This window comes from Anser brachyrhynchus (genome assembly GCF_964034855.1).
Source record: "Anser brachyrhynchus genome assembly, chromosome: 12".
Lineage (NCBI taxonomy): Eukaryota > Metazoa > Chordata > Aves > Anseriformes > Anatidae > Anser > Anser brachyrhynchus.
In genome coordinates, this window is record NC_137707.1 from 4450025 (window position 1) to 4462697 (window position 12673).

Genomic DNA, 12673 nt, shown 5'->3' on the forward strand with positions numbered 1-12673 from the left:
GGCTGTTATACATTGCCGGGGACACCAAAAAGGAACCGCTGACTTCGAGGTAGGGAACCGATTGGCTGACCAAGAAGCAAAAAGGGTGGCCGGATTGGCTGAGGCAGAAGCGCTCACTTTAATACCAGACGGTAAAATACAAACTTTAGGTGAAGGACAGGAACCTAGGTACACACAGGAAGATCAAAAGTTAATTGGGGACCTGGGAGGAAAAGCAAGGAGTGATGGATGGGTATACCTGAAAGATAATAGGGTTGTACTACCCTCTAATTTAATATGGCCTATGGTCATGGCAGAACATAATAAGACTCATTGGGGAGCAGACACCTTATATAAAAATCTGAGTCGAGTCTTGGTGGGAAGAAATCTGTATACTACGGTAAAACAAGTAACCCAGCAATGCAGTATTTGTTTGCATCATAACCCTAATACAGAAAATAGGGTAAAGTTCGGAATAATCAGTAAAGGAAACTATCCAGGACAACAATGGCAGATAGATTTTTCAGAACTGCCAAGAAAAGGGGGGTATCGATACTTGTTGGTTTTGACAGATACTTTTTCCGGGTGGCCGGAGGCTTTTCCCTGTCGAACCAACAAGGCAAGAGAAGTGGTTAAGGTTTTACTGAATGAGATAATACCGCGTTTCGGAATTCCGGCAGCAATGTCCTCGGATAGAGGCTCTCATTTTTGTGCGCAAATAGTTCAAGAAGTAAGTAAGGTCTTAGGGGTAGACTGGCAACTCCATACCCCTTACAGACCACAGGCAAGCGGACAAGTGGAAAAGATGAATCATCTAATCAAACAACAAATAGCCAAAATAGGGCAAGAGACTAATTTATCATGGCCTCAGTCTCTCCCTTTGGCTTTACTTAGAATTAGAGTAAAACCACGGACAAAGGAAAATCTAAGCCCTTTTGAAATATTATACGGAAGACCCTATCAGTTTTTGTTCAGCGGGGAGGACCTGACGCAACTGGGGTCGGGATACTTGTATAATTATTTAATAGGACTCCAAAAACAGTTGGATCAAATATCTAAAGTTGTCTCAGGAACCAGGGCTAGAGGGCTGGACCAACCAATCCACCCCTTTAAACCTGGGGATTATGTGTATGTAAAAGCATTTGCAGGTCGCCCTTTGGAAGAAAAGTGGACGGGACCATACCAGGTGCTGCTGACAACACATACCGCCATCAAGATTAAGGAGCAAACGGCCTGGATCCATTATTCGAGAGTGAAGAAAGCTCCAAAAGCCCCCTGGAAAGTAACGCTGGGTGACGGTGAACTGAAACTAAAGTTCAGTCAAGCAAAATGAAGACACTATGGTCAGGAGTATTTAGTAATGTAGTTAGCAGAAATTTAGTTAACAGAATTGTTTTATTTCTGTGGCTTATAGTTGTAATTGTGATTCAAGAATTGGAAGGTGCTTCTATGATGATAGAGAATGGTGGGTGGCCTTGGTCTGAAGCCGTAACCACGGAGGATAAGAACATTAATGGAAAGTTAGCTGTTGTGGTTATTTGGCGAACAAATGGTGATCATTTACATGCATTATCAGAATGGCAAAATTTAGGGGAAGGGTGGATACACCAAAGAACTGTAGGGGACGAAATTGAAATAGGGTGCCGAATGATTAATGGAACAGCCCACGAGAAAGCAACGGGGATTTTAGTAAAACCGACTTCCAAAAGTGGCCAACAAGAAGGTTGTATCCGCCCAGGTAAATTAGATTGTTGGTATAATTTTATATTAACACAGACTGTAGCAGTTAACTGTTTTTGGACTAATAGTGGTCAAAAGCTCGAGATCAAGGAAGGCGAGAGCCTCATGATAAATTTTACAATATATGCTATACTTCCTACGACAGTGAGACCCCCTATTGCACTTCCTTCCCCTACAACCTATGCCCAAGCCCCAGTCAAGCTGGAACCCAAAATTTATGAAACAGGCCCATATGTAGTAAGGAACACAGGCCAACAACAATTGTTATTTAATCCAGAATGGTCTCTCAAGCGTGTTGAATTGCTAATACAAATTAACATCTCAGCAGTTCAACCAGCCTGTTCTCCTTTCCTGAAGACATCATTAGAAGGCTGGACAATATGGTCACAAAAGCAAGTACACCTCAGGGGCAGAACACAAAGAGACTTAACTGGAATGCTAGGAACAGGATTAGGAGTTTTAAATGGAATTGATTCAGAAATACTAATGAATAAGCTAGCCACAGCAACAAGCGATTTGACAAAACTAAAACAGCCCCTGCAATCATCCTTACTGGCATTGGGAACTAGCCAATGGCAAGTTTCAAAGGTGTTACCAATATGGGAAAAGGCTGAAGACCAGGACCACAGACTAATAATAGATGCACTTAGTATGGCACAAGATAATGTATCTTTAGCTCTTAGTTGTATACAGGTACAGTTATGGATGCAGGCAACGGCTGCCTTGATCATTAGGGAAGGAAGTGAAGGCATTTTTCCGGCTGAAGTCCGAAAGATTGTTTGGGACAATGCCAATGATTTCGAAAAGAAGTTCCAATCTTGGTGGACTCTGGTAAATTTTACCTATGATCCCATTATTAACATGGCTACTGCCTTTGTGCTTACTATACGTAATGCTACAGTTTATGTTATCCACCCCATTGTTGCACTAGGGTTAAATCATGAGGAAACAGTGCTCTATCCTTCGGAGCATAGAACCTGGGCCCGGATGAAGAACGGGAAATGGCAGTCTGTGAATCTAGAATCATGTGTTACCCGGGAACAACAAGGATTTATTTGTGAGAGCAACACAATTGATGCTCAGGATGTCTGTCTTGACACTGAGCAAGGTGTTTGCCACTTTGAAATTCATCCAAATACTAGTCAAAAGACTGTGCTTGTATATATTGGTCAAGGCTGTGTGTGTTTAAGAACTGCTTGTGCTTTTGTAGAAGTAGATGAGGAAAACATAACTCTACCTAGCAAAAATCACTCTAACTTTTGTATTTGTAACTTTGTTAGAATCATCGGGTGTGATTTTTTATATTCAGCACCAGTGGTATCCCACCAGTTGATCAAGTCCAACCACACAATGTATCACAAGTTATTACCCACACCTATTGGGATGAACCTCACGCTAGTGAAGCAATTACTTAAACACCAAGACCTGATCAAAATCTTAAAAGGCATTCAGGAAGATGGAGAGAAGACTTTAATCACTGTCCACCATGATACAAAAGAAATAAACAGAGTTTTGCAAAGAGTAAAACAAGACACAGATCATAGCTGGTGGGACAAACTCTTTGGATGGTCGCCAACTGCAACTGGGATTTTGAACACATTGTGTCACCCAATTATTGTTCTATTGATGTTAGTTGGTATAAGTTTAATATTGTCTTTTGTAATACTTGTTTGGAATTGGAAATTGTTACAACGAATGGCAATATTAGCTTCCCTGACGAAAGTACATGGCAAGGTATTGAGAGATACATATCGTAGAGGCTGGGAAGAAGAATTTTTGTATTCGGAAAGGTCTCTACCGACATAGAGGAAATATAGAAACAAACAAAGGTTCTGTATAAGATTAGTAAGGATAACATTTCATGGGGCTTTGAGGAAATATGGAATAAGTTAACTTCATGGTTACCCAACTTTCAATAGTTAGAACAAGTTTTTACTGATCTGGTTATGTTATTGGTAGTAGGAATATTTGTATGTATGTCACTGCGATACTGCTAATGATAAGGGCATGCAATGCAAAAGAATTTGCATGGGGAAAAGAAAAGGGGGGATTGATTAGGGAAGCTGAGGCGATTCCAGATAAGAAAGGGTTAAGAATGAAACTATTAAAGGAGAACAGAACATTAGGTGTAGGGCAGGAAGCAGATGTACGGACAATGTATCTCAAAATAGGACATACGGGCAATATATCTCGAACAAGACATTGGAATCCAAGATAAGAAATAATGAGCAGAAGATTCGAAGAAAAAACAGTCCTTGCGGTTAGGAAGAAAGCTAATTCAGCAGAATCCTGACCAAGGGTGAAAAGTACACTGTGAGGAAGACTTATGGCCTTCCTCTCTGAGACCACCGACCACAGCTCGACGACCCCTGCCCAAGACCACTGAGAGGATCTGCGCAGGCGCAGGACACAAAAAACTGATTAGCATGAGAAGCGAGAGTAGGCGGGGTTAGATAATGAATATGTATAGGCGTTAATAAAATATTAATCACTGTGATGTATAAATTTGGGACGGCTTTTCACCTCGGGATGCACGATAGGCGGAAAGATCCCCCGTGCATCCGGCGCCGTCAATAAAGAATAAATCACTTAAAGAAATTGGATTTATGATCTTTGAATCAGTAGGGCACAGACCCTAGAGTTGGCAGCTTGATAGACCAGAGATCAATAGGAAATAAACTGGGTCATAACTTAGAAAACAAAAAGGTGAGAAATCAGCAGTACAGTAACCACAAAACCTGTTACCGTCAGTAAAAAACACACCATAGTTGTCAATGATTCATGCTCACCTATTATTTCCCTGATGTAATATACGATGAATTCAGTACCCAATTAGAAATTAGAGAATACAGTAACCAACAGAAATAGAAAAAAAAGCCTATTTCTCTAGTAGCTTTTTCTTTTTTTTTTTTTCACCCCAAAAATGCATAGCCGTCAACTTTGCTGATTGTTCAGGAAAAGGATCTCTTAATAAAAATCTAAAACTGTCTTTAGTAAATTTAAACATATATTTGAGTGTACATTTGTTAGAACGTGACTAAGGTATTTACAGGAATTTCACACTTGTCCATGAAAACTGATTGCCCATAACTAACTATATCATGAAATCACTCTATGAAAGATATTTAAATAAAGAAATATATTACTATATCACCTACCATTCAACTACGTTAATCAGAAAATAAGTTATAAGGTGTGGCAAGCCCTAGCTTGAAATTGAGTTTTTTTTTTTTTCATGTAATGCATATAACATTTTGTATTCTCTATGCCCAGGCATTTGCATCTTCCATAAAGTGATGACATATAAATCCTAACTGTCAAAATAACCAGTGATGATTACTGTCAGTTCAAAAATCACACAAACAAAAGGTGAATCAAAACAAAAGCACGGCCTTAGCAATACAGATAATGTCTTAAAACACCATCAAAACACATCCTCACTGGGTCAACACGCAAAGTTCATTTAATTTATAAATAATTAAAGAAAACAAAAATTACAGTGTTTCCATGTGTTCTTTTGATTTTTCTACTAGTAACTAGCTTCAGTGTCAGCAAAAAAAAAGAAGATTCTTAAAAGGGGCATAGCACATTTCACTATACTCCTATAAATTTAAATTAGAGAATTGTAAGCTTGTACAAGATAACGTATGATTCTTCAGAAAAACTGAGACAGTCATCACTTTAGCATTACTATTGATATAGTGATCACTGCAAAAACAAGTTTGTGTCTTTCCATAATTAAGGAACTAAACTTTCAAATAACTAAGGAGAAATGGTATTTCAGGAAACAAAAAGATATAACATGTCTTACAGCAACAAGAAGGAAGTCCAACATAAAGCTTAATTTGAATATTAAAATGAAGATTTATAAATTTAAATTTGCCATACTAACTCTCTCCAAAATTAATTTATTAGTAGTTCTCCAATATTTCCAGTAAATATTTCTAGTGAGTGATAAACAATGTATATGTTTAATTTTAATAAAAATAAAATACATGGAAATAAATATATGGAAAGCCACTAGAAAATTCCAGGATTTGTGAATGCTAAAATTATGGCCCCACAGGGAAACACACAGGAACCCAGCAATGAATGACTTAAAGCAAAATAATCCCTAAATCTCATCTGAATCTCTTACCAAGGCTTCAAAATCTTTCAGACAAGTTTCACAGCCTGTATCTTTGCCTATATAATTTCGTATCTCTAATCACTGAATTATTGGAACCCATGGACACTTACTTGACCCAGTGATCCTAAATATAGATCCAAGACACTTATGAGTGATTTTTCAGGGAAAAAAAAAAAAAAAAAAAAAAAAAAAAAACTTTTCAATGATTTATAGCTGGAAAAAAGATGGCTGTGATAGGAAATCAGGTTATGCATAGAACGCAAACCCTTTCTTTTGGAACTTCAGAGAAGAAACAGAGCAATACAATATTAATACAGTAAGACGGAATCAGGAATCATACATGCAAACGCATGCACATAAAGATTTCTATCAAGCTGTGCAGTGGAACTATTGATTGGGAGCAACACAACAGCAGAACCTGATGAATAAATTTAAGATACATGCCATAAAGTTTGAAGAAGAATGGAAAACAGATGTAAACAACGTAAAATTGTTGTTGAGCAGATGCCATCTGTGTACAGAGCTATGACAGATTCTTGCTGACACTGATTCCACAGGTTCATTTTTGCACAAAATAATTTTACAAATATTGGTGTTCCCAACACACACACAAAAAAAAAAAAAAAGCAACAACACACAATGAGCTTATGAAGTTTAACAGGATGAATACTTGGGGGAAAGAGGGAGAGGATAACAAAAAGATGAAGTTGAGCAAAATTATTTAAACTTTGATTAATTGGTAAGACAATGATCATGTCAAATGCTACATGGACAAATATCAAAAAAAAAAGCAAGAATTTTTGATGAATAAAAATAGAACTGCCAATTAAAAAAAAAAAACAAAAACCCTTGGCAGTGAAAAGAAGTTTGGTATATAGGTTGAGAAAAGAAAGAACATACAGCCAACACCAATCAAATATCACTCCATAGCCTGGAATTAAGTCACAGCTAAATATTACAAAACATATTGTCTGAGAAGGGCGCCTAGTAGATAAGAGGAATAAGCTTCTGCTTTGATGCAGAGAAACGAGGCTACTGGAAGACTTGCAGAAGCACTCAGCTCATACTTTTAAGGCTTCAAACTCTGCAGAGTTTAAGCTGTTTCACACCATTTTCTGTTGCTGAAACACTGGATTTAGGGGCTTTGAATTTACTAAAACTACACCACCTGCATCAGTGGTCTAGGAATGTTTATTTAAGTAGGTATAACAAAAAGAAGCTGTAGTGTGAATGAGAAAGTAAAGTTGGTCCAGTGATCTGCTTAGATGGTCCTACTGTTCCATACTGCTGAATGATTTAAGCTTAGAAATTTCAGAGAAAATTGATAGTAGCATATCCTAAGTTTATGATGAAACTAGTTACAACACAAGGAGAATAGGAAGTAGAACAGTCTAAGGAAGTTTCTTTTGAATTCTTAGTAAACAATCAATATCTGAAGTAAATCAAGAATGTGCTAGAGAACTACAGTAGGAAAGAGATAATGTTCCAATTGGCAGCCATAATTATAAATATGAAGCATGTTCCTTGCTTGAATGAGAAAATAGCCTAAGTTGCCTTGTTGGTTCATTGCATACTTGTCACAATGAAAGTAAACTTTATATGAAATGTGAAATTTTTTTGATCACAGCTACAGTTGATCAAACAATAGCAAATATATGCAAAAATGCTAAACTCACTAAAAAGTCAACATGATTTCTAGGAACTACATAAATAATAAAGTATGGGCAAAGTCTAACATCTAGTTCTAGTCCTATCAACATACAATACAAGGAATTGAAAGGGAATATCTATCCTCATTCAGAGTAAGCAAAGCACGTCACCACATTAAGCTTCCATGACTATTAAATATTCATAAAATTGTACGTATTTGAATCCAGATTTCATTTCAGTATGCCTGTAGAGATATGATTGGCATGGACTTACCTGTAGGGGATCCCTCCATGACGTGACCAACATAGGGTCCTTCTTTGAACATTGGTTTGTTATCATTCTGATCAATAACGGAAATATCTAGGCGGACTGGCCCATCAATGACTTTTCCGCTTAAATCTGTGACCTCAACTTCCAGCTGTATGAAAAAACAGAAAAAAGAAGGGAGGTTGTTCATTATCACAGTGAACAGAGTAAGAAAAAAAGCTCCCATCAGTGCTGTGGTAACAGACCTTGCCAGGGTTACCACTTCCAGCCCATTCACTTGGACTAGGGTCACAGCAGGTTTTAAATCTAAGCAAAAGAAAATGACAGATGTACATTCACATCAGGATATCTTTTCGTAACTTGAAAATACCACATTCCCTGAAGAATGAAATGGGTAGAGTATAAGGAAAAAAAGACTCCCAAATTTGATACTAATCATGGGAAGATTTGCTTAGAATTTGTTACTTTACTTTTTTCAACCACATTTAAAGAGTACAAGTATGGAACTATCGTAGTATAATTGACATATCTTCTAATGCTCTGTTAAGAGCTTTTTTTTTTTCTTTTTCTTTTTTTTAAAGGCAAGAGTGCCTTAGACATTAAATACATTTTCTCAATGATCATGGCATGAGGTATTATGTTAGATATTTTTGATAGTACATTTTTTTATTAAGGTATAAAAAGACAAAACATATGCAGTTTTATATAAACAGGTATATATGCACACACACACACCCTCACATCCCAGTGTACGAAAGCATCTGCTGGGCAAAAAGCCACATAGTATATTTGTTTCTTTTACTTCCAAAATCTGGAAAGCAAGATTATATCATGCATATCTCAACCCTCTAATCCACTTTTAATGGAAAAATCAGAATGAGTTACTAAAACTTAGTCATTAGGGCAAACCATAGTAAAACTTCTTATACGTGATGACAAAAAGGGTCAGTTTAGATTGCAGCTGCATTCTATATTTGCAATTCTCTCCTCACCACGACATCAGTAAAAACAGTAATAAGTGTATCAGAGAGACAGTTATCATTTGCACCCACTCTACCCATCCCTAAACTCAACTCTTTAATGGAGTTAAGACAGCCAGAAAATGGACCTGGGCACAGATGTTAACATCATCTTCGTCTGTTTTTTCCCTGAGAAAGTGGTAGCAGCAGGGGCTGAAGTATCCGAGCACTTTGTTTATTCTGTTATTTTATTCTTCATTGCCACGTCTTATACCTGTAAGTTATTTCTAAGTTGGTGATAAGTCCTACTGGGAAAGAATTAGGTCCGAATTCTAATTTCTTGTAACAATGGACGTTTATCATCACATCTGTGTCTTTTGTTATGCTTATAAGTAAATCCCACTTTCATAGTTAAACTTGCAGGGTGTAAGTAGAAGCATTCATGTTGTAAGCAAGATGTCTCATCACACCATTTGTAAATAGTGTCACAGTCCATTTTAGCATCTACTTACTTTGCTCATCCTCATTTCTCAGGCAACTGTTCTTGCAAGTTTTTCCCAATGTTATTTTTTTACTAGATAAAAATGATTTTTTTTTTTTTGCTAGATTTGTTGGTCTAACATCCAATAAATGCTCTGACATGAAGACAACTGACTCATGGCATCAGCACAGCTGAAGCATTATGTGGGAACATGCCCCTTCACCTTTGAGGCCTTGCATAACATTGGACTATGAAGCCAATGTAATAATTTTAGGATTATGCATGATGTGAGGAGAAGTAGGAAGGAAAAGGCAGTGTTATTTCTGAACTACATTAAAGCTAGATAAAACTTTAGATACAGTTAGAAACTGCTGACAAAAAGATTTATCTAAGTAAACGTTGACTCATCAAAACTATGTTAATTGCTTTGGGGAATGAAAGAATAGAAATATTTCTGTGAAGTTCCAGCAAATTCACTTTCAAATTTAAGATAACTTGCTCTTAATCTCTCTCTAAATATTAAGTAGATATACTGCTCACTGGACAGAACAAAGGCTTTCCTAGGTTTAAAATAACTACTTCAGCTGCTTTCATAGAAATTGAAAGTGATCTAAAGCAAAGCTTGATCTAACATTTGTCTGTTTCCCACAGACTTCCACAGGTTAAGGAAGAGAACAGGAGATTCTTATTACTCACTGCAATAGATTTATTGTATCATTACAAAGTCCACTGCTTCTGAATCCTACTGGCCCAAAATATTCCAGTAACATGTCCACAGGAAGTATCACATGATCTCAGCTTCATTTTATTAAGATGACAGAAGACTTCATTTTTATTAGTCTCTGCACAGTAACTTGTAGGTCCTAAGCATTCTGTAGAAAACATTAAAAGCCTGCAGCACCTAATCACAACCATCTGTCTTTACCTGGCTGCTACACAAAAAACGCTTGCCTAGATCTTGTCTTACACAAACCACACCCCGAAAATAAAACAAGCAAACAAAAAAGCACCAAGGAAAATATACTTTACCTTAAGAAAACAAAAAACACATGCAGGGGAAAGTAGTATTTAAGAAAAAGACAATATTGGCACAGAAAACATTACCTTAAACAGGCTGTAAATAAAACCAGTGGAAAATTAGATTGTGTCTAACTATCAAAAGAGTGAGATTTCAGTATTTCAATAAAGAAAAGCCTATCTAGTTTTAATATAAAACTTGACTGATGTATGACAGATACTGCACTCTTTCTTTTGATAGCAACAGACTGTAATTTAACATTCAGAATGTATCTGAGTTCCTACCTGATTACAACAACATAACTTGAAAGCAAAATGGTAAGCATAGATAGATTTGGGCAAACTGACAAAAAAATAAGTCTGCAGAGCTCTGTAGCTACTTATTATGTGAAAACCTGATAAGGCTGACTATGCTTCTCATGTTCCAACTTAAAAGTTGCGAAATTACATTCATAATGATAAAGTTATATTCATCATAATCTAACCAACCATATTTTCAGGATCTCTGAAAGCTAAATCCCAATCTCATTTCTGACAAACGAATACACACAAACTACAAAGGATAGTCAATGGTTCACGAGAACCTCACGCTTCACAATGCAAATTGCCATGATAAGATACAAAGCAGACCTTGACCATTGCTGTTAAGATAACTGAGAAATGCTGATAAAATTAAACACATCAATAAAACAAGGAGGAGCAATGTAACACTGAAAACTGCAGGCAGGAACAGATTTTAGCCTGTTTGTGCACAAAAACTCTTCTTTGGTACTCCCCCTTCTCAAAAGGGACTTTCCCTACAACTTAGCTCCTCACTGCAGATAGGAGGAGGGTTCTCATCACCTCAGATATAAGGATGTAATGAGAAGTTTAGTAAGCTTTTCTAAGTTGTTCAAACCTCTTTTAAGCATTCTCTTGTAATTTATATAGACTTGATTTCTTTCCACTACAGTAGTCAGCAATAACATTTACAGGAAAAGATAACCAATCTCAACCTTACCATTACTTCAAGCAGTTTCAAAGGTTTCTCTTCACAGGACGGTTGTTTCCGTTCATTTATTGCTTTTGGTAAAATGATTCTGGATAGCCACATTCATTCTCTGCATACAAATGTCTGTTTTTACTTTGCAGCCAATGGCCCACACCAAATTATATCATAAATTTAAAGCTTTTCATAAAGTAAACCTGGAATAACTTTTAGAGCTCAATTATCTTCAAAGTCTAATACAGGTTCTTTAGTCATTAACTGCTTTCTAATTTTAATTTCCAATTTGTTGCTGATAAGAATGTTTCTTACAAATTTCTTCCAGTTGGCTCAACAGATGGTTTTGCTGTGTGGTCCTTGCATCTAGCTTCACCCAACAAAAAAATAAATTCAGTTGTTTGAGTGTGCGAAAACAGCAGCTTTCCAGAATGGCATAGTCCACAGGGCGAGGAGCACCCAAACGGCCAGGTGTCTCTATGAGGAGAAGCCGGGGCTGCCTCACACTGGTTCCGTACGGTTCCAGATGGTTCCATGGTGGCCCCACCTCAGGGCACAGCTGAGCCCCTTGGCAACAGAGGTGACACCCCAGGGAGAGGGTATTTATGAAAGAACAAAAAACACTGCCCAGGTGCTTTGGTTTTCTCTCAGCCAACCAATTTTTCATCTCGCCTCCCTCCCCCATTGCACTGAGGAGGGGAACGGGGAGCACAGCTGGGTGGGCCTCTGGCCGCCAACGAGCGGCAGCCACCACAGCAGGAAAAGCAGGCCAGAAAATTGTGAGGCAGACAGAGGAATGGTGCCTCATCCTGTGCCAAAAAATCTCACAGAAGTACTGTGTCATTACAAATACTGCTATACCACTGCCTGCCCCAATCTCAATTATTGTGAGACATATATATATACAGACCACTGCTGGCTTTATTTATTTCTACCTTAGTTAGAATTAACATTGAGAATAGCTATTAGGTTAGTTTATCGTCAGTTCCTAAATGTGGATTGACAACAGAGAAAGCCTCATGGATTTAGGGACCTTTCATACAGGCAATTTTCAGGAAAGAAAACAGAGTTGTCTTTCTCTGGGTCATAAAAGGTAGCAAAGATATTCTCTTCACACTGAAAAGTTACATTCAAAATTTGTTGCAATTACCTAGAACAACTCAGAGAAGACAATAATTTAGACACGTTACAATTAAGTTTTCCTGCTATTAAGAATATGAATAAAAAATTAGCTGATTATTATATGGCACAAAGAGAGACAAAGATATAAAACCCAAAATACAGTGTTTCTAATAGATATGGATAATTTTATCTCAAGCTACTTGATAACAGTATTAATTACCTCACCAAGGTTGTATGGATGATGGCAAAAAGATAGCAGTTATCTGTAATGGAAGACTTTGGTCTCACATTCAGAGTTAGATCCTAGGTGTGAATTAGCCAGCCCTAGCACACCTGCCCTATTACAC

At 37.3% G+C, this 12673-nt stretch overlaps 1 protein-coding gene across 8 annotated transcripts in view; it reads right to left on the reverse strand.

Moving 5' to 3' along the window:
- CDH13 (cadherin 13) overlaps window positions 1-12673 on the reverse strand; it is a 489849-nt gene that overhangs the window by 202638 nt on the left and 274538 nt on the right. For 7 of the 8 annotated variants that reach the window (XR_013938364.1, XR_013938365.1, XR_013938366.1 and 4 more), the window contains one exon: window positions 7772-7916. Coding sequence is in view for 5 of the 8 variants with exons in the window: in XM_080552451.1 (XP_080408577.1) it covers window positions 7772-7916 (145 nt within the window). In the remaining 3 variants the exon portion in view is untranslated. Of the gene's footprint in view, window positions 1-7771; window positions 7917-11222; window positions 11764-12673 lie in introns of those variants that run through there. The other variant, XM_080552452.1, reaches the window with a different exon arrangement.